The sequence below is a fragment of the Chenopodium quinoa genome, unplaced genomic scaffold (assembly GCF_001683475.1).
Source record: "Chenopodium quinoa cultivar QQ74 unplaced genomic scaffold, ASM168347v1, whole genome shotgun sequence".
NCBI classification, from domain to species: domain Eukaryota; kingdom Viridiplantae; phylum Streptophyta; class Magnoliopsida; order Caryophyllales; family Amaranthaceae; genus Chenopodium; species Chenopodium quinoa.
In genome coordinates this window covers 2,797,757-2,825,245 of record NW_018744582.1, presented here as the reverse complement: position 1 = coordinate 2,825,245, position 27,489 = coordinate 2,797,757, and the positions used below count along the sequence as shown (strand labels likewise).

Genomic DNA, 27,489 nt, shown 5'->3' with positions numbered 1-27,489 from the left:
AAAATATGACGTCTCATAGCTCATCACATTGCTCTAACGAGTATACTCATTTATCCAATAAAACTTGAGAATATCTCAGTTAAATGTCTTTGATGTTGGCCAACATGAAGTAATTGGTGAAATAGATCACAACACACTACTAAGACTCTTTCCAGTGAAAAAGAGCAGCTTACAGCCTTCATTAACTAGATTACACATATTTTAAACATCTCAAAAGTCACTTGGTCCGTTCATAAAAAGGTCCAGACTGTAACTAGAAGCACGTTAATCTTGCACTATTATCTACCTTTAATAAACTTTGCCAAACTAACAAACTTGTTTGAGCTGTCTAAATTATCACCACAGATCCAGATATATCTTCAAGTATTGTATATCACCCAAAATGTCAGTACTAAAAATTCTCAATTAACTTGCAAACGAAATAAACATCGACTTCAGAAAGCACACATCAGTTAAGCTGTCAACCTCCAAAAATATAACCATTTATGAAAAATTGACTCCAAAATATTCTCCATTTCAATCAGATGTCTCTTACAAGGATATGTCTAACAAAGTGGTAAAGGGGATGGCAAAAGTGTCAATATCCAATTCGTTCAATCACTGATAGAAATACTCATCAGCCAAAAAGTCATCATGTCATAGAATTCATTTAGTGGTTCAAAATCCCCAACTGATGAAATTACTTAGGCCCTGTTCTGAAGAACACTACAGAGCACAGATGAATCAGCTAACGTAAGCAAGCCTCTAATTAACACTAGCAATAAATTCACTCCTTTCACATTTGGTTGAGAGCTATAAAATAATTCCCAAGGATCTAACTGAAGAGCTTTAAAGGTGCTTATGATGTTAGCCTAGTATGCAGACATTTCTCCATTTCTATGAAGCTCTTCACATCAAAATTGAATAGTATTTGCTTCAAATAATGGAGATAACTTCATTGCAATGCTAAAAAATATGTATAACACTCATGTAACAACTAAGGCACTCTAATTTCAAGCATAAAACATCAGGTGAATCTATTGACGAAGTGTATGTTCATCAAAAACCTTGTGTATTTGCATAGTAATCATATTATTCTCCTCGAGTAAAAACCTATTCTATACTATTGCAGGGCCCAAGTAGAATTCACAAAAACCTGGAATAGCTTAGGAACATATTCAAATGGAGACAATGCAATGCATTACCCTAGTCAAAGTATTCATTACATACATGACCAAGTTGGAGATGACAACAATTTGCTAGCCAATGAAAACTTTCATTTGAATTAAGTCACAATTCTAGCAACAGTAAACAATAAAACATCACTATCATTTAGAAGCCTCAATTACTTATATAGAAACAAAGAACATGCAAATCCTTTTGTCAATTTTTCCACGACATATTGGCACTTTTCCCAATCTTTTTCATCACATTGTATATAGAAGATTAGGTGATGTATCGACACTCTACAACCAAATACCCATAATTACGTGAATTATAGGTTTGTTTTCAATAGTGAATAAAAGGCCTTTAAAACACATTACATATTTAGATACCTAACTCGGAAATACAAATACCAAAGCTTACCAAACTCCAAATAATTCGGCTTTAAGCCACCACAAATCCCAATTAATAGAATTTCTCCAAATAAATGTTGTTACGTTGCTTACGTCCTAAGACCTCTACTGTCCTTAAGTTGGAAATTGGAATATCCTCTTATGAGAGGATTCAAGCATTTTGTTGTTACCATCCCTTATAATTAAGTAACCCGATCATAGAGTTCGTTGGAAATCCACTTGCACTCCAAAATTACGAAAAAAAAAAAGACTTCTACTTGGTCATAAAACCCCAACAACACTCCTATATACTAAGTACAAATATTAATTATATATACATATACACCGTAATATTTCCTAAACTCTCCAATATAAAACGGAGCTTGAAGTATATTATAATTACCATATATCACACGACGATAAGTTTGTCTACACAGGCAAAGTCTAAAAGACAGAATTGTAACACAAGTCGACCCACGGCATTCAACATCAACTTAAATTAAAACATCATTTTCTAATCAATTTCACTCTTCAATATTCTTTGGAGACAAAAAGAAAAAAAAAATTGAAACGTATAAATCCATACCTTATTCAAAAATTCGCTGCCATCTTCGATCAAGATTCAAGCAAATGTGATAAACATGGCCGAAAATTGTTGAGCTGAGAAAACCATTACAGAAAAATATTAAAGCAATTTATAAACGCATCTCTAACATTATATAAAAAAACAAAAAAAAAATATATAATAAAATATCGCTAATCTATCTTAATTCTCAATTCAATCGTATCATACGCTGTTTATTGGCAAATTTTTCATGTGAACAATAAATTTTCCAGAAGAAATTTGAAGTTTGAAATTCAGTTAAAAAGTGATGAAATAGGATTAAATGCAATCTCCTTACCTCATTGATCACGATTGCGAAATTTCACCGAACATTTGGTCTGCATTACACGTCGTCATCTCGTCGACAACACAAAATCGAATTTTTCTTTCTCATCAAATTCGTGTGAATAATATGGAAGTTCTTGATAGATAGTTTGAAATTCTTGATAGATAGATTCTTCCCCTAAAATAAAAATTCTGTGGAATATTGAGTAGCAAATTAAGTTTGGCCTACGGGTAAAGGACGTAAGGTTGAAGTTAGGGTTCAATTCAGGCTTTTGGGTAGAGGTCTTTATTCAGGTGATTGGGTCGGGTTCAGTTAATTTAATAATGTTAGGTCAAGTTCGAGTTTGATTCATACTAAATCTTTGTGTAAAGTAATTTTGTAAGTCGATATCTAGATCACATTACTTTTGGATTAAGTCAGGACAGATTGGTTTTTGGCACCTATACTTTGTGACAATTTATAAGGTTTAAAGTTGGGGTAAAACATGACTTTCACAAGGCACTTTTTCTAACATTCTTAAAGTACTTATCCCATATTCTTTGTTATGAAATTAAATAGAAGCATTGATAAAAGTGCAAAATCAAAAGAAGAACATCGAAAAACATAGAGAGTAAAAAATGAGGATTTATATTGAGAGATCATTTAAGGTTTTTTTGTAAAAGTCATCACATGTCGGGCCGAGTTTTGCCTATAATGTGGCCCATTTCCATCTAAGGCTTTAGGCAGGTAATTGGTTATGGCTAGATTCTAGTTTAGCCATTTATCCCTACACCCCCCCTAAACGACGCCGTACCACACATTCCAGTAACTTCCCTCTAAAACTGCCAGTAACTTCCCACTACCCCACCCATATATATATATAATTAAAAAAAAAAAAAAAAAAAACTTTTCAAATAATCACATTTTTCTTTCTCATCCTCTTTCTCCAATTTCTCACTCAACCTCCATTTTCTCTCTCTACTCCATTTTCGTACATGCAATTAGCAAGTAAAATTGTCTAAAATGTCCGACATAAGAGACGAAATTGCACAATCTCGACAAATTTCAACAACAAACCAAAAATCTAATGAGTAAGTATGTTTTACATGTTTAGTGTAAAATTAATTGAAAATTGCGAAACAAAACCCTAATTTTTTGGTACTTTTTCTTTTTGATGATGCTTCAGGAAAAAAATTGAAAATACTGGAGTTCCAGAACAATCAAAGTAAGTATTACTATTTTTTTTGGAATTATAAGCATAAATTTATTTAAATTTGCTCATATTTAAACAAGTTACTGTTTAATTTCAAAATAAACATAATTTTCCTCTATTTCTGAGACGATAATAAAAATTTAAACAAGTTACTGTTAATATTGGAATGTATGCATAATTTTGATTAAATGATCAACCAAAAAAAATATAAAGTATAGTATTGTGAAATATAATGAACAAATACAAAACAATATATGTTCAAATTGGATTGTGTGCATATATGTGTGCATATATATGTATACATATGTTCAAATTTGTATATTATGTGTACAGCATGCAATTTATGTTTGTTTCTAAATTGTTCATTTCTAAATTTATGTGTATACATTTACTGACATATTAATTGTTCATGTCTAAATTCCATTTTGTACAAATAGAAAACATATACTTTATTCATCTGTGTAGTAAAATGAACATTTACAAAACACTATATTGTCAAAATTCATATTATGTTATATATATCCATATATGTGTATACAAATGTTCATTGCTACAACTATATTGATCATTTATATGAACTATTCTGTACATTTGTCTAACATAGAAACATCATGTCAATTTTTATGATTTACAATATTAATTTACATTGTAGTGATGTACCATTTAAAGTGATACACTTGATGCAATTTGACAATGGAATGTTCAATCCTTATCCTATAATTCATGAGAGAAAAGAATGTTCTGAAATAGACAACAAATTGGATAGAAATGAAGTTATAAAAAAGTGGGAACCCTATTTATTAGGAGACAACCTACATCCCAAGTAAGTTGATATACTTACAAATATTCATATATGTAATATTTAATGTACAATCATTTACTTCAATACTTAATCTCATAATTGAAATAATTTGTAAAATTTTAGTGAACCAAAAAAGTTGAAAGTGAAATTTATAATGCAAGATCAAGGCCAGAGAAAAATCAATCAATAAGGTATAAATACTTAATAAAAATTCAATAATTAATTTTTATACAGTTACATAATCATACTTTTATGTATTAACATTCGAAAAATTTCAGTGAACAAGAGAAGGAAACTTCAAAAATAGATGATGCATCAACAAATCAAGGGTATATTCTACCTCAATGTGTTTAATGTTCATTTATTTCTTAGTTGTCATACATAATCTAATGATTTGCATTCTCAGAAAAAAAAAAAACAACTGAAGAGGAAGCAAAAACTGATCACCTACAACAAGAAAAGGCTGGATCAGAATTAGTGAATACAGGGTATTTGATTCCCATAATGTTCATTTTCATATTACTTAATAAACATTTTTAATTATTTGAAATTAATTGATTTTCAGAAATCAATCACCTAAGAAAGACACAAGAGAGGTTGAACAACTACAACCAAAAAAGGATGCAGCAGGGTATTTTCAAAAATCAACTAATGTTCATTTTCATATTAGTTGATAAACATTTTTAATCATTTTCAATTTTTAATTTTCAGAAATCAATCAACTGAAGATGAGCCTCCAAAAGAGACTACAGCAAAGGATCAGCCTACACAACAAGTGAAGGCTATAGCAGAGGATGAGCCTCCAGCAGAGGAAGAGCCTCCAAAAGAGGATGAGCCTCCAGCAGCAGTTGAAGAAACACATTCATACATAATGCAAAAGTATGAACATATATAACTTATTAAATGTTTCTATTCCACATTTACAATATTATTGATCATAAATTATTTGTTGCCATGAAAAAATTAAAAGTGTCAACTCAAGGAATACTAAAAAAACTGACAAAAAACTGGAAAACTGCTCCTGTTAGCAAGGTCATTGCTGCTAAAAAGGCCCCTGCTACAACTGTTGATACTGCTGGAAAAGCCACTGCTGCTGAAATGGCCCCAGCTACAACTACTGAAAAGTCCTCTGCTGCAGAAAAATCCCATGCAGCAAGTTCTGCAAATGCACAACAGAAGGCCCCTGCTGAAATTAAAAAAATCCTATTAGGTAATGTACATAATTGTTAAATTAAATATTAAATTTTTTTAATCAATAACACTTATACTGAAAATGTTCATTTACCAATTTGTAAATGATCTAAATGTATAGGTGGTGAAGAAATTGAGATTGAGGATGAAACAGAAGAAGAATTGGAAAGACAAGAAGAATTGCAAAGGGATGAGGAGTTGACAAGAATATTGAGAGGTATAAAACCTGTTGAAGAGTTAAATTTGTCTCAAAAGAGTGAAGAATATTCACAAAATTCAAAGCAACCAAGAAGGAAAATGGTTGCAAGGAAAAATCAAAAGAAAAAAGAATTGGAAGAAAATCAGAAAAAACAGGAATATGAACAATCACCAGCAAGAAGAACAAGAAGTAAATCACGAGGTAAATAAAATGTACAATTTCTAATATAACAATGATCATATTAAATAAAATATTACAACTATATTAATATTTATATAACAATGTTTATTTGCAGATGTTAAGTTGCCTGGCATATCAGCTATAGCAACAGCTGCTGCAGCAATTGCTGAAAACCTACCAGCAGCAACAACACCCAAAAAACCTGGGCGTCCAAGGGCTGCAACTGCAATTGCAGAGAAACCTGTTGAGAAAACAGGGCGTACAAGGGCTGCAGTTATTGGGAAAGCAGGCCAAAAAGGTAAAAGAACATATCTAAAACAATAAATGTTCAATTACAATCTTACACTTTTAAAATGTTTATTTTACTTAATGTAATTGATCAAATAATTAGGTGGTCAGAAAAGACCTGCTGCATCAGCCAAAAGTCCTGCAAATAAAAGAAAATTCATAGATCAAGTGCCTTATAATGAACCATCAGAGGATAAAGAACAAGAAGAAGTCCCTGCAACAAGTTCTGCTCCTGCAGAAAAGAAAATTCTTAAAAAAGTAGAACAAAAAGGTAACGTACATATTAATAAAGTTAAATGTTCAAATACAAACTAGCAATTTACACTTTCATATATATATGTTCATTTTACATATTATAATTGATCAAATGTTTAGGTGGCCAGAAGAGGCCTTCTGCATCAGCTAAAGGCCCTTTGAAGAAAACAAAAATCATTGAAGAACAATCAAAGGAGGAAAATGAAGAAGATGATAAAAGTAATACTGATAGTGGATCAGACAGTGAGGATCCAACTTTTGATGCTGAAAAAGAAGAAGATGAAGAAAGTGAGGAGGTGGAAGTAGTTCAAGAAAAGAAAACAACATTGAAAAAACCAAAAGCTGAAGAAAAAAGAATGGTTCTGTATGAGAGGGAACCAATAAAAAAGATTGTGAAGAGGAAAACTAAATTTTCAGTGGCTAAAAAAAAAAGAAGAGGAGGAAGAAAAGAATGAAGAGGAAGTTGGAAGTTCGACAAGAGGAGGCCATGTCAAATTCATGCATTGGGTTAAGAAAATGAGTGATACACAGAAGAAATTAGTGCATGAAATAGGACTGGGGCCGTTGTTGGATATAGAACTTCCTCAGCTTGACAAACAATTCAGCCATTGGGTTTTAGATAGCTTTGAAGTCAGTAGTTGTAGTTTTGAGCTGCCTAAAGGTGAGAAAATTGAAATTGAGGTGGAGGATGTGAGAATTGTATATGGTTTGCCAATGGGAGACATTCCCATTGTTGAAGCCAAATCAGACAGAGCAAGTGAAGATTTTGGTGTATTTATAAAAAATTGGAGGTCAAAATGGCAAGGCAAAACACCATCTGTAAACCAAATTATTGCTCAATATACAAGTGATAAATTCAAAAACCAAAGGCCAGCAGAAGAAGATTTTCTCACCAACTTTTTGGTAGTTGCTGTGAATTGTTTGATGAAGTGTATTTCAAACAACCAATGCCATTTCAAGTTTCTGTTTTCTATAATGGACAAAGAAAAAATAAAAAACTTGAATTGGTGTCAGTACGTGTTTGACTCTCTCATCAGTTTCCATGTGACATGGAGAAAGAGTGGAGGAAAAGGATTCTACAATGGACCACTGCAATTTCTGATGGTAAGTTTACAACACACAATAGTAAATTATAAAATGTTCATTTTAGTAACAATGAATGTTCATTAACAAAATGTTAAATATCGATTTCGTCTAAAATTTTAATCTTTTATATTAATTGTTCATTTGTATTATATTATATGTTCATTTATAGTAATGGGTTTTGGTGCAGCTGTTCTACTTTGACAGAGTTCAAAGATTGAACAAAAAACAACCAAGAACAATTCCAATAATTTCTTGTTGGAAAAGGGATATGTCACTTGAAAGGATAAAAACAGAAAATGATTTGAACTATGGATATGGAAAAGTCCTTCCAAGAATAGAAGAAAAGCATGCGGACAATCCTAAGGTACAAAATGATCATTTATAAATTATGAAATGTTCAATATCAAAACACATAATGTCTTATATGATTTTTCTTATATGTTCTATAAATGACAGGTCTTTATGAATGAATTTGCATCAATGGTACAAGAAGTTGGTGCATCTTTGGCAAGACTTTCTACCAAATTGGTTAAGGCAAAAGAGCTCTTCCCTGGGAATCAGTTGGTCAAGAAGGTAGATGAAGTGTTGGGAAAGATGGCAAGAGAACCATCAATTCTCAGCCAAGATGAAGAAATATTTGGATCAGAGGATTTTTTGAATGCCATAGCTCAAATTGAGAAGGAACTGATGGAGGCAAGTGAAGCAGAAAAAAAGAAAATAGGAAATGAGAAGGAATATGATATAAGGAAGGCATTCAGTTTGGGTTGCAACTTAACTCCCCCAACTCCAACAACTGGTAAATATGCTTAATTAAAAACTGTCATTAATTTGAATATCCTTACTTAAAGAGTATAATATAATTAAAGAATTAAAATTTAATTTATTTGAACACAGAAGCACAGATTAATGTTGCAGCCACAACTTCAACAACAACTGATGCAAATGTTTCTTCTAAGCCAGAAGAGGGTAAAGCTTTAATATCTATGTACAATTATGAAAAGTATAATGTTCATTTATAAAATAATAAGTTTGTTTAGTCTAAATATTCAAAAAAATATATATTCAGAATAACAAATGTTCATTTACATTAACAATTACATATATTTTAAATCAACAGAAAGAGTTGGAGGTTCAAATTCTGAAGAACCACAAGATGGAGGAAATTCAAAAAAGGTAAAAAGTTCACTTATATAGTATTAAATGAATATTTGTGATTGTAAGATATTCTTCTTTAATGATACTAAGTCTATATATGTGTGAATGCAAATTAATACAAAAAGCATTAAACAAAGGTGAAGGTTCAAAATCTGAAGCATTAGAAGAAAATGTTGAAGGAAATTCAAAGAGTGGTACAATGTTCACATATTACAAATAAATGATCAAATTATTAAGTATAATGTTCATTTCTAGTTATATTAAAAATTTTTCATGTATTTTGTTTGCAGCATCTGATTCAAAAGTTGGTGATCCCAAGACACCAACTGAAAATAGGGAAGCTGCCGGAGATATTTCTATAATCTTGAAATCTCCAACATGTTCAAGTATGAAAGATATCCTTGATAAATAAAACAAGAAAGGAGGAAGCATGGGGTAAACATGGAAGACCTATCTTGTTAGAAAATATATAATTTTGAATGGACATGTAGAATAAATTTGGTTATAAAGTGTAATTATTTTGGACAGTTTTTGTTTATGAAGTTAGTAATGGATATGTATTATAAAATCAGAAGGGAATATTTTGCTTTAGGGTAGGAATGCACAATTTAAGATATGTAAATTATGTATTTTAATTTAAATGTTTTAGTAATATTTTAAGTGTTTATTGTTCAAAAAAGGAGAATAATGTTTTTTTTTATATTAATTACTCTTCATTATTAACCATGATTAATATTTCAGAGAAGACAAGAAGAAACAGATATATGCTTCAAATGTGAAGGAAAGGTAAATGATTATTCCACATATACATGTTCTTTTACGTTAAACTGAATAATCATTTATACTATATTTATATTCAGTGAGACAAAAAAGGATTCAAAAGAAATTGAAACAGAGAAGATTCAAATTTCCAAAAACACAACAGGACAAAGGTAAATGGTCTTTACATGTGTATAGATTTATAATGTTCATTATCAATATACTAAATGATCATTCATAATTCAATATTTATTCAGTGACAGAGAGAAGACTTTGGAAAGAAAAAAATCAAGAGAAGCTGAGAAGGCAAAAACTGAGATTGCAAAGGAAAAAGAGATAAGGTATTACTATTTGTTCTTTATATAAATTATTTGTTCATTATTAAAAAAATTCATATTTGTATTAATATATGGTCACATTAACTAGGCCACAAAGGGAAATCCCAAATGTTCCTCTTGCTTTCCGATCTCCATACATGGTCAAGTACAAGGATTTGTTCAAAGATGAAGACACAATGAACAAACTTGTAACAGACTATGCTTATAGTGGAAAAGATCAAAGGTATACATCACTTACTTCATTAAAACTTTAACATTATGTTTGTTGTAAACTCATAAAATTTAAAAAATTGATATTTTGCAGTGAGCTACTATACTATGATGGAGTGAATTCGATCAATAGGGAAGAGATGAAAACTCTTGAAGGGGATACATTAGTAGTTAACAATGTGATCGATTCATGGGCAGTACTTCTGAATCAAAAAAGGTCAAAGAACAAGTTATACTTTTCAACATTTCCACATGTAAGTCTTTATTGAAATTACACATGTATACATTGGTGTACTAAAATGATCAATTCACTTATACTAGATGATCATTATGAATATTAAAATGATCCTTGTGCATTATTTGCAGCAAATTATGTATGCAAATACAGTGTGTCCTGAAGGATCATCAATGGAGCTTAGAATTGCATACTTCAAAGAAAGAATAACAAATGAATTGAGGTTATACAAAATCAAGAGTGCAGTTGGATATCAACAGGTATTAATGAACAATATGGAATTATAATATGTTCATTTACATTAATGTGTGTATATAATAATATTGTGTACTATGTACAGATTTTTTTCCAGTGGCCATATATGCACATTTCTATATTCTATGCATTGATCATATCAATGAGACAATGCATATAATTGACAACAGGAAACTGCCAAAACATCAAACAATTGCAACAAAGTATGAAAACCAACTCCAATTGGTGGTAAGTATATTGTTTAATAGATATATAAATGATCAATTTGTTTATACAAAATGATCAATATTGAAAATTAAAATGATCAATATTAATATGATCCTTTGAATTTTTTTTCTGTATATGTTGCAGTTAAAAGGATATGCAGAATATTTGAAAGGGTTGGGGTATGAAGATGCAGATTCTATTGAGAAATATAAGGTGGTTTTGCAAAAAATGAAGTGGAGGAGCAACGAAGATTACACCAACTGTGGAGTTTACATTATGAAACATATGGAAACTTTCACTGCTGATCCCAATGAAGAATGGGTTTGTGACCTAAAACCAAACAATGTAAGTAAATTTCAACAAAACAAAAAAATATACTTCATGATCACTTTATAATACATAATGATCATTTATATCCCATTAATGTTCATGTTTATAATAAATTATTTTCTTGGAACAGGTAAACCAAATCAGAAAGCTCAGAGTACAATACACTGTTGAACTAATGCTGAATGAAGGAAACAGGCAGTCACAGAACAATAGAAGAGCAGCAAGAAGATTTGCACAAGCTTAATACAATATGTTCATATATAGACATATATATGATCATACTTGCTTTCAGTATTTGTATGGACATAAGTTTTTGTTGTTGTTCAAGTAAAGACAAAATTTGTTATCTTTTTAATATTTACAAATAGTAAAGTGTTACATTATAATTGCCAGTTTTAAATCATCTAATATAATTATTCCAATTTAATAATGGTTCTTACTATTTAAAATAGTATATGATCACTTCCAAAAGCAAAAATAATCATTTATAGAACATTTAAGAATAGTTTGAAAAAAAAAAAAATTCAAATTACTTAATAAATCAAAATATAAAAAACTTAAAGCACTTGAATCTCTATAAAGTTGAGACAACTAAAAATGTTGATAGTTAAACTCCAAAACATAATTGCATATTGATTTACTCTCTTATTTACCATTTGTAGCCAATCTCTTAGCCACACTAGTATCAAAAAACGCTAATAACCTATCATATTTGGTTGAAATCTGTGGAGAACCTCCTTGAGTACTTCTTGAAACAGTAGGAGATCCTTGAACATTCATTGAAACACTAGGAGAAAGTAGAACATTCCTTGAAACACTAGGAGAAACTTGCACATTCCTTGAATTTCCTTGAGTACTTCTTGGAACATTAGGAACATCATGCACATTTCTTGAAATACTAGAATCAACTTGAACATTCCGAAAACAGCCTTGAGGACTTCTTGGAACATTAGAAGGAGCTTGAACTTTTTTCGGAACACTAGAATGAACTTGAACATTTCTTGGAGCTTTTGGAGGATTTTGAACAATGCTAGAAACTTTAGAAGGAGCTTGAGCATTGATTTGAGCATGCACAACTGTGGGAAATTGTACATTTCTTGGTTTCTTTGGTGGCAATTGAGAACTTGTTGGAAAATTATCAACATCATGAGCAATTGCAGCTGTTTTACCCTAATGATCAAAATTAAAATAATTAATGATCAAATTCAAAATTCATAATGACCTTATACAAAATTAAAAGGTAGATGATTAATATTTCACCTTAACAATAGAAGATATGTCTGGATCAACAATAACGTTTGATTGCATAGAGCTATATCCATATTCCTATAATAAAATGAAAATTATAAAAACATTATAATCACAACTTAAACTACTAAAATGAACAACTACAATTACATACATAATCATTTACATAATACCTGTTCAAAGTCATTTGAAACACTATCATCTGAAGGGATATCTTCTACAATGACAGTATTTTTATTACAAACCTTGAAAAAAAATTAAAAGTAAAAATGTTTAATATTCTAAAGAATTTGATAAAAACAGATAAAAAAAAAAGAAAATAAGTTTTTACCTGAGCACTTGGATCTTCAATCACAATTAACTCATTAGGATCAGCCAAAGAATTAGCATAAGATATAGGACACCCATTCTCGTCCAATTCCTAAGGCAAAACAAAAATGTTCAATTCTGGAACATAAATGATCAATAACAAAAACATAAATGTGCATTATTACCTGAACTACTGCTTGACCTTTAGATCTTTTATAAGGAGTGTATACTGACTTTTTCTTCAACCACTGACCCCTGGCTTTGTTATAAGTCTTCTCTAAATTACTCTTAGGCCTATAATTCCTCTCTCCAATAGGTCTTGATTTTGCCGGATTCTTAACTTCATGATCAACAATTTCAATACCTTCAACCGGTTCATTAAAATCAATAGTACCAGTAACACTCTCAATCTTTTCTTTTAAAAGATTGAAATAACATTCAACCTCTGCTCTAGCATTCAAAGAGTGTTGACAACTTGTTACCAACTTAACAAATTTCCTTAGTGTTTGTGTCCTCCAAACACTTGTAGATACTACATTGGTTTTCATTGTAGGTTCATCAAGGCCATGACTACACATAGCAGCCTTAGTCCACCTCTTACATATATAGTCATCTGGAATCTTATGAACACAATTCATATGATAAATTCGAAGAGCATGACAACAAAGCAAACCCATTTCACTAAACAACATGCATGTACAACATATTGCATGTGTTTCTTTATTAAAAACAACCTCGTGCTTGATCATATCTTTCCCAGGTCTCCACAAATGATAATAATATTCAGGAAAATTCACACCAGCATCCTTATGATCACAAGCAGTACCCTTAATGAACTCTTCCTCAAAAAGCACATAAGCTTGAATAGTATACAATGATCTAGCATGAACAAGAATCCCAATGTATGCAAAAGCCAAATGACGATTACCTCTGATTGTATTATAATCTCTCCCTTTTTCTTTGCTTCTCCACTCTTGAACCACATCGAGAAACACTTGATAGAAATCACATAGACCTTGTGTCTTGTTAAGCCTTTGAGAAACTGATTTGTTAGTTGTCTCACTACGTTGAGATGAAAGCACACCTCCTGACCAAAATTTCTTTGAAAAAGCTGGACACCACATCTCTTTGATTTTATACAAATCATTCAACCAATCAACATTTGCACAGTCATATTTCAACAACATTCTGTAAATGAAACATGATCATTAAGCATAACAGTTATGATCATTATAAATAAACATTTATAAAAAACTAAATGTTCATTTCTGTAAAAATTATTTAAGAAGCTAAACAAGTATAAAGCAGAAGTACCTTTTCCAATAATGCTCAAATTCTGGTGGAGTTTCACAATACTTCAGTAAATAACCAAATAAATCAGTGAAACCATCCAAAGCTCTCAACGCCCCAATGTGTTTCTTAGAATTTTGTTCAATATGCCACACACATAATCTATGATGAACACCTTTGGGGAAAATATTTCTTATCCCAGCTGCAATTGCTTGAGCTTGATCAGTCATAATAGTAATAGGACTTCTCCTTCCCATAGAAGTTAGAAAAGTATCAAATAACCACTCAAATGATTCTGTTCTTTCATTAAGTATAAATCCCATGCCAAACATCACATTATTTGCATGATGATTCATACCCACAAATGGAGCACAAATCATACCATATTTGTTAGTCCTATAAGTAGTATCAAAAACTAACAAATCACCAAAGTAATGATAATCTCTCATCATCCTTCCATCTCTCCAAAAGAAATTAACCAATGCACCATTTTCCATCTTGTTCAAAATCATAATAGAAATCTGTTTCATCAATTTGTCTCTTAGCAAAAAATTTGATTAGTTGATTGTTGTCACCTCCCCCAAGTTTAGCTGTCTTTTCAACAGAAATAGCATTATAAGCATCAGGAGCTGTAAAACAAAGGTTAGGAGACCCTCCAACCTCCTTCTTCAAAGCTCTCAAAGAATCAGAAACTTTAACTCCACTCAATCTAAGTGTAGAAATGAAATTAATATGTTCCTTAGAAATATCCCTTTGAGACCTTATTAAATGTCTCTTGTCAACAGGAATCATTTCATGATTATGAACCATCTCATGTCTTGTACATGTATATACACCTGAATGGTCAATACTAAACTGCACAAAAGCTAAGCAACCAGTCCTTATGTTAAGTCTCTCATACAACTTATTATTCCTGCACTTATCATCTTTAAAACCCTCATTTGTACAAACAAATCTTTTCATAGAGAATGAATCATCTCTTCGCCTCTTACTTTTTTCAATTCTAATTCCAAAGCCCTTTCTAAATGCATATTCATTAAACATTTCATAAGCCACATCTTCAGAAGGAAATTGTTTCCCATAAAATTCAGAACTAGCTGCTTCCTCAAATAAAATAGCATTCTTTTTTTCCACTGCAATATTAAAATGTAACAAATGAACACAAATAATAGCAATAATGTACAATAACCACATGTAAACTGTTAATGATCATTTATAATTACATAAATGAACATATATCAAAATGATAATAAAACATATAAATGAACATTTATGATTACATAGATAAATGTAAATTACAGTAATTACACCTATGTTAACGTAAATGTACATATAATATAACATACATGAGCATTAATTGAATGTCAAATTTTATAAAACTATAGACAATCATTAAAATGCAGAAAACTGGAAAAAAACATCAATCGAATAACAACATTACAAAGAAAAACAATAAAATCACAACAATACATCACAAACTATAAATTAAAATAATCATAAATAAAAATGAAATCAAATATTATAATCGACCATAATTTTGATTTTAATTCATACAATAAGCAATAACAATTAGCTAAACAATAAAATCAAAAATTATAATTGAGCATTATATAAACTATAGTTCATACAATTAGCAAAACTATGAAATCAAAAATCAAAATCGAACTATTACACGCGAAAAACAGAGCATAATCAAAATCGAATGATTGAGGAAAAAATTACTCACATTGTTTCGAAAACGAGTCGACTAAACCAACTCCAGCAGAAAAAATAGAATCACAATCACGATCAAAAGCAATTAAGCTAGAATCACTGTCACGATCAAACGCAATTGAGCTAGAAATTTCCATGGAAGAAGAGAGAGAAAAATTGGGGGAAAAATAAAAAATGCAGGAGAGAGAAAATGAAATAAGTAAAATATGAGATAAATAAAATGGAAATTAGGTTAAGAAAATCATTATATAGTTGCTTGAATAGAAAGTTAACAAAAATGAAAAAAGATGAAGAAAAAAAAATGGCAGAATGGTTCAATATAAAACGACGTAGTAGCATGGGGGTGTAGGAGAAGCTGGCTACCCTAGAGTCTAGGCAAAAATTTGTATTAGGCAGGGTGAGGCAAGGCCCAACTTCAGACACAAAAAGTTTGTCCTAACTCGTTATTTCGGGCAAAAAATACGGGCTTTAAGGGTCAAGATCAAGCCAGACTTAAATTTTAACTAAAATGTAATTTTAGGTTGCCCAAAACCCAAATTGTTTTGAAAAAAGGATGAGCCAAGCTCGAATTCATACCAAAAACTGCCCAAAATCTAACATTTTTCTAGGTGGGCCAACTTTGATCAGTTGTATGTAGACCTGTCAATTCGGATCAACGAGTCATGTTCGGGTCAAATTTCGGATTGTTTGAGTCATTTGGTTCTGGTAATTTGGATCGTTAAGGTCTTTACAAAATATGATAGATGGTCATAATCAGGTCGTTTGGGTCGGGTCGGATTTAGGTTTTCTATCAATAACTCGGATTTGAAATCGAGACGGGTCAAAAATTAATAGGTCTAGTTGTACGACAGTCCGAAATTGTTAAGTTTTACCGATGTCATTTACGTAAATAAATTTTTAAAAATAATAATAAATAAATACTCCGTAAATCTTACACCGTAAACGCAAAAACGGAAGTAAGGAACCCTGAACCAAAAAACCATTCTTCAACTTCATCTGTCCGCCTCCATTACTCGCAGAAACACCCAAACACACACAACAGCAGCAGCGAAGAGAGAGAAAAAACCAACAATGGGGAAGAAGAGAGCGAAGAAGGTGAAGAAAGCATGGCGTAATATCAGCTCCGAAGAATTCGAGGATTTCAACGAGAAAACTACTCGTGACGCTAATTCCGGCGGCTCCCTTGCTTCCGCTCCCAGTGATTCCCTCTTTGTTCTTGATAAATCCACCGGTATATCTCTTTCTCTATGTTCCCTCTAATTATGTTCTTAGTTTTGATTTAATTTCATTGTTTTTACATTCAATTTGATATAGTTGTATCGTTGAGAGTTTAATTTTGCATATGGGTTTATGTGTTAAATGAGAATTTTTTCTGTTAAATTAAAGCTATTATACTTAGATATATGAACGTTTAATTGATTTGAGGGATTCATTTTGATTTAGTTATATTGTTGTGAATTTAATTTGATTATGGGTGTTTGTGTTAAATTCCATTATTGTTTGATATATTTCAAATTAAAGCTAGTATATTTTGTTATATGAGCATGAGCACTTGAGGGATTCGTCAGAGTCTAGAAGGCTCTGGATTGTCGGGTGAGGTACCCGAGTGTGACCTAGAGCTGTATGTTTAGTCACATATATTATTATAGTAGAATCAAAATATTACCATAAGCTAAATTTTGTACTAGTACAATATATGTGATTTAATTAGTCAACGTAGAAGCAAAAAATCATAGACGATGTATGAATTAGGAATTTTTCTGAGGTACCCTAGGTTAAGGATTTATTTTGGGCGTGTCTACAGTTTTTACATGAAATTTTTGAAGAAAGTTGGGTTTTTTGAATGATTTAGATGTACCGGTGAAGCGTAAAATTGAGAAGAAGAGGGAGAAAGTACTGCGTTTCGAGAGTATACTACAGAAGAATCCATTTGTTAAACCTGTGGAGTCATCTACTCTCAAGGATTCCAAGAAGAAAAAGAAAACAGTTGATTTGGCTAAGTCTCAGGATTCTTCCAAAGATAAAGTGAGTTTATTTAACATCAACAAATAGTTATGTTGAGTGTTAAGACAATGCATCAAGTGTAACGTGTGCTTTTGTATTTTCAGGATAAAAAAGGCCCCGAATCTGGCAAATTCGATATATGGGATACTCAAAGTAATATTTGCTATCTTTGTTATTTTGAGTTCCAGATCTTGTTGTTTACTTTATCGTGTAATTTATAAGTTGTCTTTCATGCATTCTTGCAGGTACAGTAAATTTCAAGGGCAAGAAGGTATGTTGATGACTAGCTATTCATTTTCTTTTGTTTGAAATTTTGAGAGTATATTTGTATCTACATTGGTGGTGTTTAAATTTTTATTTATTTTTAATCATTTGCATTTGGTACAGAAAGCAATTCATACTCGATATTCTACTAGCAGAAAGAACAATTTCATCATCCAGTCAACTTTTTTTTCATCAGTGATCATTAGTAAAATATTTGACCTCTTAGAAACACAGGTCATTGGTTGCAAATTTGGTGTATGAAACTTGGTATTCGAATACATTTATGTTTCTGCTTCTTTTTATTTGATTGGTCATTTTGAAAAGAATTGTGCTAATCTAATCATCTAATGATTCACTCTTTCGCTTATTGTGCTTTCCATCCTTTAGTATGTAGACATTTGATTATTTATTTCCCTTTAAAAGGTGCTTGCACTGGTACACATGTTATGGGAAATATTTAGCTTGTCAAATTTGGATACCTTTTCTGTTGATCTTTGGGCCTTGGTCTCTTATGAGATCCCTTGATTTTAGATATATATTTGGTGCACAGAGTCTATTACTTGATTCTTTTTACTGTTTCATATCAATTTTTGGGCTCATCCATTTTCCTGGAATATCATTGCAGTAGCTCTTCATCTTGTCCTCAGCTGGTAACACTTAAAGGGCCATTTGATTCAAGAACTGTAGTGATTGGGAAGTGTTTAGCATTTTGAATATGATAAACAAGTGATGTGATGACAGAGAGACGTAGCTGTAGTGATGTATGCATTGTCAGCTTTATAGTGAAATTGGTACCTTTAATCAAAATCTTATAGTATCAATTTTATTGCATGTTTACATAGTGACATAGTTTGTTAATTTAAAAGGAACATAACATAAAGAACCAAGACTTTTAGGTTTTAGCCTTAGTACCTAGGCTATTAGGAAGTTTAGAAATCTTCACTCTCAATTGGCTAGGTAGTACAAATGGGTTAGGTTGCTTAAATTTTTATCTCACTAACCCCTCTCTTTGCAATATTGATCCTGTCCAAAAACCTTATCATATCTTTTATTTTGTGCCTTATAAAAAGATGTCCTTGATGCTGTGTGTGTAAGTACGTAACTACTTATGTATGTGAGTGCCTGTAAAAACTACATATGTAGTGTGTGCATACGTGTAAACAAGGGGCTGTATATCGTTTATCTATGTAATATTCTCTATTTCTCTTGATGACCCATGCCTTTGCATAATTAATATTGCCAATTTTGCCCTTTTTATATCCCTTATTTTACTTATTATCCTAAACTTATTACTATAAACAGTCATACTCGGCAAGATGTAAGTATTATTTGTCCATAATATTATTGATTTATTTGTAGAATTAGAAACCCCCAGGTCTGATCATTTGGAAGGGTTTCCATGTAGCAATATCTTGTACATTTTATTGGTCTCATCATATGTCTGGCTGCATATGATCTAGCTCCCTTGTCTGACTGGTGACCATTATGAATTGTTTGATTTACAGAAAGGTAAACCTTCACAAATTCCAGCAATTGAAGTTGAGCCTCAAGGATGCTCTTTTAATCCAGAGGATGAGAGTCACAAGGTTATTAGTTATTACCCAATATCTCTTATTGTCTAGCGGTTTTAACCACATCAAACGTTTACTTAATTTTTTTTTGAAACAAAACATTTACTTAGGGGTCTTTTGGTTGGATCATTTGGAATGGATTGGAATGGAGTTAGAATCCATTTCTTCTATTTTTTTGTTTGGTTGAGTTTTTTTAGTAATGGAATCTCACACCCAAGGGATTCTAACTCTACCCCATACCTATGAAATCCCATACCCACCTTCTCCCCTAAGATTCACAATCCATTCTATTAATGAAGAATACAATCCATTCCAACATTAAACCAAACAACTTTAGGCTAGTATGAGTTTTAGAATCCATACCTTTCTAGTATGAGATTCCATTTCAATCCATTCCAATAAAATGAACCAAACACCCCCTTAATTTTAATCAATGAGCATTTCAGGACTCCTTGGCACAAGCTGTTGCAGAAGAGATGAAGAAAATTTATAAAAAGGAGCTGGAGCCTGAGCCAATTCCTTTAACTGTTCCTGGAGAACCAGTCACTGAAGATGATGTGAGTTTTTATTCATTTTAGCCTGCCTGGTTTGAGCCTTGCGCTATTGTAGTTGTCTTATGAAACAACAGAAGATCCTGACAATAGTAACATTTATCAGAAATATTTTCTAGAAGTGGACAATGAAGATGATGAGTTAATGGACGAGGAAAATCAAACTGAAGATGGGAATATCGAAGATGAAAAAAGGTAAATTTTGCATTTCTTTATTAAGTAGAAGATTTGTACTCCTTATATATGTGCGCCATAACTAAGAAATTTTGCATTTCTTTTGTGCTTGGCCCCATTCCCCCTTTGTAACAAGTCAAAGTTGTTGCTTAATCTGTACAGCCTTTTATTCCAAGTTTGAGTTTTGCTTGGCTTGAAGTTCCATCTGTTAATTTTCCATGCTCTATCTTTTTGGTTGCGATTTTTTATCTTCTTTATTTTCTGTAAATGCTATCTTCTATGTAGACAATTTTTTTGTAGTGTATTTGACCTTGGTAAGGTGTAAGGTTGACCTGGGAGCTCATGTAGCTAAGAAAAATAATGCTGCAGGAAACGTAAAGAAAAACGGATTACCACTGTTGAGAAAAACAAAAGAATTAGACGGAAGGAACAGGAAAAAGCCTCAGCAGAAGCCAAGAAGATTGAAGAGCTTTCAAAGGAAATTGACAGGTATGTTTTACTCATCTGGGGCAATGAAGTAGTCCTTTTTTCTTTTTTTTTTTTTTAAAAAAAATGGTGGTCGTTTCTTTATTTGTTTCCTTCTTGTAGCATACCAGATTTACTTAAGGAAATAGCTGAAGAGGACGAAGAAAAGCAAAAGAGACATCTCCGTCGTATGGTAGCAAAAGAAGAAAGGCTAAAATCAGGCCCTCCACGTTTGGGAAAACGAAAGTATGTGGTACCTAATGGTCTAATTTCATGTTGAATTATATTATTAAATGTGCTTCCCCCCCCCCCCCCCCCCCTCTTTCGTCTTAGGCAAACTGATCAGACCCAAAATGTACTGGAATTTGATATGTAGCTATGAACAGACCTGAAATGTACTCGAAAAGTCGAAATCTATGATTTATCTTCCATAATAAACAATAGCACTCTCTGGACCCGACCTTACCCTGGACCGAATGACTCACCACCAGAATGGTCCTGAGCCAAACTACTGGTTTTCCACCTCTACTTCTAATGCCAATGAATGTTGCTTTCAGGTTTGAGCCTGCCCCGACTCAGGTTCTCCTGACTGAAGAAATTACTGGATCCCTCCGCAAGCTGAAGGTTTGCTGCTTATAAAATCAACTTCCCTTCTGTGTTGGATTTATGTCTGGTCACTTGTTCGATAATTTCAGTATATTGCCTAATTCTTGATTTTTGTTTCTGTTTTGCTAAGGCTTGTTATACGTTAGCAAGGGATAGGTTTAAGAGTCTAGAGAAGAGAGGAATACTTGTCCCATCAATGAAGAGGAGCAGGTTAGCTTGAGTTCAGAGTAGTAGATATGCTTGTTTTCTACAGCAGTCACAAATTCCAAATTCTCACCTTTTTTTCATTTTTTTTTCAGGAAATAGTCGTTTTGAGAGCTGCTGATATCTCAAGAGGGCAAGGCTTGTTTACAAAATCCTACACAAATTTTGATCTGTCTATTTTGTAGTGAATGGGATTTCTCCGTTTTTTCCAGTTTTTTGCTTTTAGTTCTTTGTTGAGAGGTTTTGCTAGCCAAATCTGTAGGTAGTAAGGAAGATATGGTCCTCCCCAAAACAAATGGGAGTGAATACTGTAATTCCAATTCATGGATCATGATATTATTACTAATTTACTGTATGTTATAGAAGGCCTAGTTATGATATTTGTTTTGCCTGTCTTGAACTAATATAGTTCCAAATTACTTTTCCTGTGTATTCTGTATTTTGAATTTGACAAGCACACAAGATGGTACAAAGCAATAATAATCAACAATGAAATGTGTAATTTTAAAATACTCCGTACTTCCACGGTAATCTGGAAGAGACCATGTATGATGTACCACTAAACAGATGACATGTAGGATGTACCACTAAGCAGGTGGCTGCAGGTGTAACCACTGCATCACCACTCATCCAAGAGAGCACAAGGAAACCCATGTAGTGAGCTCAGACCGCCCTCGGATGTTGATCGTAATGCACAAGTGGTGAGCATCACAACTGTAATTGTGCAACAATAGTATGCTTTCCTATATTTGCAACAATGGACAAAGGCTAATGACATGCCGATCGTTTATTGCCCTACAAACTCTCCTTTCCTCTCCTCTAATTATGCAAATCTACTTAAATGTGTTCTGCTTTTATTAAATAACTAGGTTTTTTTTTCCATTTTACCAAAAACTAATAAAGGATTAAATGCATTTAAATTTTTGACAAATTTCTAAAGCAATGCAAACAATGGCGGATGATCCCCAAGTAGAAGATGATAAACCAGTATCTAAAGTAGCAATCATAGATGAAAATTACTGCACCCAAAAATCCCAAGAATTTATAGTCCTAAAGAAAATGACCAAATTTCAAACAAATGCTGTTTTCCAAGTTTTTGATGTTGATCAAAATCTTCTCCTACAAGCTGATGGTCTCAAATGGTTGCTTCATAGGACATTCCTAATGAAAGACTCTCATGATTCTCCAATTGTCACACTTCATGAAGCGGTAATTATACAATATACCCTATCTTAGACTAGAAATTTTAAATGAAATTATAATAGCTTAATTCAAATTTATAGCATACATAATCAATAGTGCAATACCAATTCGTATATACCCTCCATTTCTTTTTGTTGTTGTTTGGAATTTAGCCATGTCACATGTGGACGTGTATCAGCGCACAACTTTAATCATTAATATATTTATACCTCATATTGTCTTCTGAGCGAATATGCTACCTCCTTCGCCTCTCTAGCAATAGTCTATAACGGTTGCAAAAATGACTTTTGATTGACTCTTGCAAGTTATATTAAGATTGAATATTTTGTTGTTGATGTTATGTAGCGTATTACGGATAAACGTCGATGGGATGTATATGAAGGAGATAGCACAGATGCACCGGATCACATGTTCAAAGTGCAAAGAACAAGCGCATTCCAAGTCAATGCACGACTTGATATCTTATTTCTAGACAACCCTAATCCTGAAGAAGGTAGGTTTCAAATTAAGAAGGATGATGCAAGTTCTAATACCGCTGCTATGTATCAGGGCAGTAGGATTATCGCCCGAGTAAGTCGCCCGGATTAGTAATTTTTTAACTTCTATCTTTATACTTAATAGTAGTATTAGATAATTGAACCGTTTTAATTACGTCATGTAAAAAGAACTGGAGAGCATTGTTGGAAATAATGCTAAGGAAACAAGTTATTTATTGGAGGAAAACTCTTTGTCCCTCATTGGTGGGATAAGGTTGGTTTTACTTGTTTTATATATTGGAAGAAAAGAGTTTTGTCCTACATTGGTGGAGGAGGAAAGTTTTTTCTTAGTTTTTATATGAGGTTTTAAGGTTAGTTGTTTGAAGTGCTATCCTTATAGTTGTGAGCTAGAAGGGGCATCCCCACGTGCATGTTGCCGTTGTCTAATGTGCGTGGTGCGCCTATTTTTTGAGACCATTCAGTTACGAAACTCGCAACAGACGTTTTACTCGTTCAAAAACGTTCCCCTGATTTTCGCCCCCTATTTTTATTGCTTCCTGAATATTCTCTAGCACTTATAAGTTTTAAAGGTCTTTAAAAACCGAGTTTGCAATCAGTTTTGATACACAACAAAAAATTCTCTTCTTCTTCTTCCTCTAAAAATCAGTTTTCCTCTAATCCAGTTTTGAGCATATTGTGAGTTCCAAATCTCTCTTTTTGAGTGCACATTAAGGGAGATCGTTGTGTTAAATCTTGGGGGGCAACGTCATCTCCGATTGCACCATCGTCGGGGCGAATTTTGCTTCTAAGACAGTGTTTCTAACACGTTACAACGTTATACATACATTAAACAATTCGACCCACATTTCAATCTTTATTTTTTCTGATTTTACATTATCTCAACCTACAAGCATAATCATTATATGAATGGTTAGAATTCATAATAAGGGGTCGGAGTTTTAAGAATTATAAGTTCTTACGTAAAATTTATTGAACAATGATTGAAAAAAATTATAGAAAAAATAGAGTGAACTCTAATATTTATATTAGATGATATTTTTATATTGTAGTTTGTATATATTACTTTTGTGTGATGTGAATGATATAGGGGTAGATTACTTTCTAGGTATTGATATTCTTCGAAAGGGGTAGTAACTCGTACAAACATTATTTTACAGGTTGAACATAGAAATACGTGGAAGAACTTTTTTCAGGGAAAGGATGAGTTGAAGGTTGAAGTTACTGAAGGAATAGATTACGCATTTGTTATGTCTGTACTTATAATCATGGGTAACGCCATTTGATAGTACGTACTCCCTAATAGGGGTGTACACCGGTCCAAAACCGGACCGGACCTGGACCGGACCTGTTTGGACCGGGAACTTGAATTGGGTAATTATGAGGACCGGGGACCGGACCTGAATTAACAGGTCCGGTCCGGGTTTGGACCTGAATGAACCTGTTTTGTGTCTTTTTCGTTTTTTTTTTAATACAAAACCTGTTGGACCTGCATATGGACCTGTTTTGTGATTTTTAGACCTGTTGCATAATTTAATAATTACATACAAACCAAAATTATCAATTACAAAACTACATAAAGTCTATAAAGTCCCGATTCTCAAACACCAAAAATACAAATGAGTCCACCGAAAATACAAATAAGTCCACGAAAACTCATAAAATTACATAAATTCTCTTAAGTCTCAACTCTCAAGTACTAGAAATACATAAATTCACCAACGAGTTGTTTTCCCTTTGATCGCGTGATTCACACTAATGAGTCCACGAAAACAACTTCATCGTCTACATCGTTAGATTCACCACGTTGCACCTCTAAATAAAATACAATATAGAATATATTAATGATTGATAACAATGAAATAATAAATTTGGTGTAACAAAATTTCGAATACATAAAATTATTACTACCTTTCTCTATTTCCTCTAACTCTTTCAAATTTTCTTCCACATCAACAATTGGCACTTCCTTAGCTCTAAGCCAATCTTGTGTGCAAAGTAACGCTTGAACCATCTTCAATACAAAAATATTACACAAATATGTATAAACAAATTCATATTAAGATATAAACAAACTTGATTTTATAAAATAAAAAGATAACGATGCATTACCTTAGGAGTTAAAGAACTCCGAAATGGATCTAGAGTACGACCTCCCGTACTAAAAGCAGATTCCGATGCAACGGTCGACAATGGGATGGCTAGTATGTCACATGCCATGCGATTAAGAATCACATAACGCTGACCATTCTTACCCCACCATGTCAATGCATCTTGTTCTTCCTCCTCCGGCCCTAATTGATCATTTAAGTACCTATCCAACTCACTTATCGCATACCCACTTGTCCCCTTCAATCGTTTTGCTCTTTCTTTTAGTTTCCTCACATAATCGGAACCCACTCCTTTACTATTATCAATATCCATTGACATATTATCTCCACAATCTGGAATATTAGAAGTAGCATACATTTTTCTATATTCCTCAAATAAAGAGTAAGCAAACTCCTTCACATCATTAGCAAGTTTTGTACCCTTTTCCGGTCCATGCATATCCGTTAGTGTCAATTCAACAATGACCATCTTAGAGTGAGGGTCGAGAAGAAGAGCAACATAAATGAACTTATTCATCTTATCCACATCCCCCCAATACTTATCAAACTTTTTTTTCATTGCAATGGCCATAGCTTGAAAATTCAAGTCCTCACTTTGTTCCCAATTATTCAACATATCATACATAGAAGCAATTTCTCCTAAACCTTTATTAGCTATCACATAATGGGAACCATAAATTCGTTTAGTTAACAGATAAAACCCCTCTAGAAACAAAACCAACCTCTCCACTTTTTCCCAATCTTCGGGTTCGGGAGGCCTTTCATTGTCATTCAAATCCTCTCCATCAGGAAGAGATAACCCACTAAAAACACGTCGAAACTTCAAAGCCGTTTCCAACATTATGTATGTGGAGTTCCAACGAGTGGGGACATCAAAGGATAAAGAAGATTTTGAATCTATGTTTGCTTTTTGCACAAGATCTTTGAATCTAAGTATTCTTGCAGGGGAATTCTTAACATATTTCACAGCATTTCTAACTCTATCAATGCACACACCATGTTCTCTAATACCATCCCACACAATTAAATTAATGATATGAGCAATGCATCTAACATGAAGATTTTTTCCATCATTTATACATCCTGTTCTTCTAACCATTCTACTCAAGTGTGCACAAGCAACATCATTTGAAGAAGCATTATCAACAGTGACAGTAAAAAGTTTATCATCAATACCCCAATACTCTAAACATGCCTCAACTGCTTTTCCAATAGCCTCTCCTTTATGACTAGAAATTGGACAAAAATTTATGATCTTTTTATTCAATTTCCAGTCATTATCAATGAAATGAGCTGTAAGACACATATAATTAATTCTTTGTATTGAAGTCCAAGTATCAGTGGTCACAGAAATTCTTTGACATGTCTTAAACATTTCTCTCAATTTCTCTTTTTCACTATAATACAACTTTAAACAATCACGAGCAATGGTAACACGAGATGGAATGTGAAATTGTGGACATGCAACTTGCACAAAGTGCCTAAAACCGGGTTTTTCCACATGCTTAAATGGTAACTCATCAACAATAATCATGTGAATCAATGCCTCTCTAACATCATTCAAGTTAATAATCCTACTCCCACACTTTAATTCACTACTCTCATGTTCTTGATCAAAATACAATTTAGTTTGCTTTTCTTTGCCCTTTTCTTTTTCTATATTAATAGGATTACCGAGACATGATTCTGCATGGTTTTTAACATTTTTTGAACCATTAAGATTACCATCAGCAGCAAAAGTTTTAGGACAGAACTTACATTCAGCTCGTAGTTTTCCATTCTCGACGTACTCTAAGTAATATTTCCAATACTCAGCTTTCCTCTTACTTTTTCTGTTCCATATATATTCCCGCCCCGCTTTTAGCTTCTTATCAGGAGGCAAAGTAGATTGCAATTCTTCCATATCCTTTTCAGAAAGTGGCTGTGACGTTTGTTCAGAAAAAGAAGCAGACCGTTTGGATTGAGAGCTCTCCATCTACAATATAATTATATACAATATAAGTAATTTTAAAGTAACAATTATATACACATACCATTTTATAAAAAAATTTAAGAGCAACTTACATTGCAAGAATAAGAATCCGTGGTTCCTTGACTTCCTTCACTCCCTGCAAGAATAAAAACAAAAATAAGAACCCCTGAACTACACACAAGTTAGCCAACTTATTTAATCTT

The 27,489-nt window shown here is 32.5% G+C and overlaps 5 protein-coding genes and 1 long non-coding RNA gene across 6 annotated transcripts; 5 read left to right on the top strand and 1 right to left on the bottom strand.

Annotated features, from left to right (window-relative positions):
- Positions 1 to 3,427: 3,427 nt before the first annotated feature.
- Positions 3,428 to 6,987, top strand: LOC110699440 (fibrous sheath CABYR-binding protein-like). The gene is made up of 10 exons (XM_021876950.1): positions 3,428 to 3,495; positions 3,591 to 3,629; positions 4,698 to 4,748; positions 4,985 to 5,050; positions 5,131 to 5,298; positions 5,448 to 5,629; positions 5,732 to 6,010; positions 6,105 to 6,287; positions 6,381 to 6,548; positions 6,773 to 6,987. Exons 1-10 carry the CDS (start codon positions 3,428 to 3,430, stop codon positions 6,985 to 6,987), a joined length of 1,419 nt encoding a protein of 472 aa, XP_021732642.1.
- Positions 6,988 to 8,254: 1,267 nt separating this feature from the next.
- Positions 8,255 to 8,778, top strand: LOC110699468. Its single transcript, XR_002506900.1, has 3 exons — positions 8,255 to 8,414; positions 8,513 to 8,584; positions 8,736 to 8,778. It is a non-coding gene; the product is annotated as an uncharacterized LOC110699468 (long non-coding RNA).
- A 422-nt stretch (positions 8,779 to 9,200) lies between these two features.
- LOC110699439 lies at positions 9,201 to 11,351 on the top strand. The gene is made up of 6 exons (XM_021876949.1): positions 9,201 to 9,559; positions 9,790 to 10,093; positions 10,175 to 10,334; positions 10,447 to 10,575; positions 10,922 to 11,122; positions 11,238 to 11,351. The coding sequence occupies exons 2-6, from the start codon at positions 9,942 to 9,944 to the stop codon at positions 11,349 to 11,351; spliced, it is 756 nt and encodes a 251-aa protein (XP_021732641.1). The 5' UTR covers positions 9,201 to 9,559; positions 9,790 to 9,941.
- A 1,048-nt stretch (positions 11,352 to 12,399) lies between these two features.
- Positions 12,400 to 14,787, bottom strand: LOC110699371 (protein FAR1-RELATED SEQUENCE 5-like). The gene is made up of 3 exons (XM_021876895.1): positions 13,979 to 14,787; positions 12,850 to 13,852; positions 12,400 to 12,776 (listed from the first exon to the last, which is right to left on the bottom strand). Exons 1-3 carry the CDS (start codon positions 14,482 to 14,484, stop codon positions 12,573 to 12,575), a joined length of 1,713 nt encoding a protein of 570 aa, XP_021732587.1. The 5' UTR covers positions 14,485 to 14,787; the 3' UTR covers positions 12,400 to 12,572.
- A 1,815-nt stretch (positions 14,788 to 16,602) lies between these two features.
- LOC110699370 (ribosome biogenesis protein NOP53-like) lies at positions 16,603 to 21,886 on the top strand. Its single transcript, XM_021876894.1, has 12 exons — positions 16,603 to 16,898; positions 17,520 to 17,692; positions 17,776 to 17,824; positions 17,917 to 17,942; positions 19,441 to 19,521; positions 19,953 to 20,063; positions 20,164 to 20,252; positions 20,601 to 20,720; positions 20,820 to 20,942; positions 21,254 to 21,320; positions 21,433 to 21,512; positions 21,602 to 21,886. The coding sequence occupies exons 1-12, from the start codon at positions 16,739 to 16,741 to the stop codon at positions 21,606 to 21,608; spliced, it is 1,086 nt and encodes a 361-aa protein (XP_021732586.1). The 5' UTR covers positions 16,603 to 16,738; the 3' UTR covers positions 21,609 to 21,886.
- Positions 21,887 to 22,457: 571 nt separating this feature from the next.
- Positions 22,458 to 24,489, top strand: LOC110699437 (protein LURP-one-related 15). Its single transcript, XM_021876948.1, has 3 exons — positions 22,458 to 22,715; positions 23,055 to 23,279; positions 24,364 to 24,489. The coding sequence occupies exons 1-3, from the start codon at positions 22,458 to 22,460 to the stop codon at positions 24,487 to 24,489; spliced, it is 609 nt and encodes a 202-aa protein (XP_021732640.1).
- The last annotated feature ends 3,000 nt before the right edge of the window (positions 24,490 to 27,489 follow it).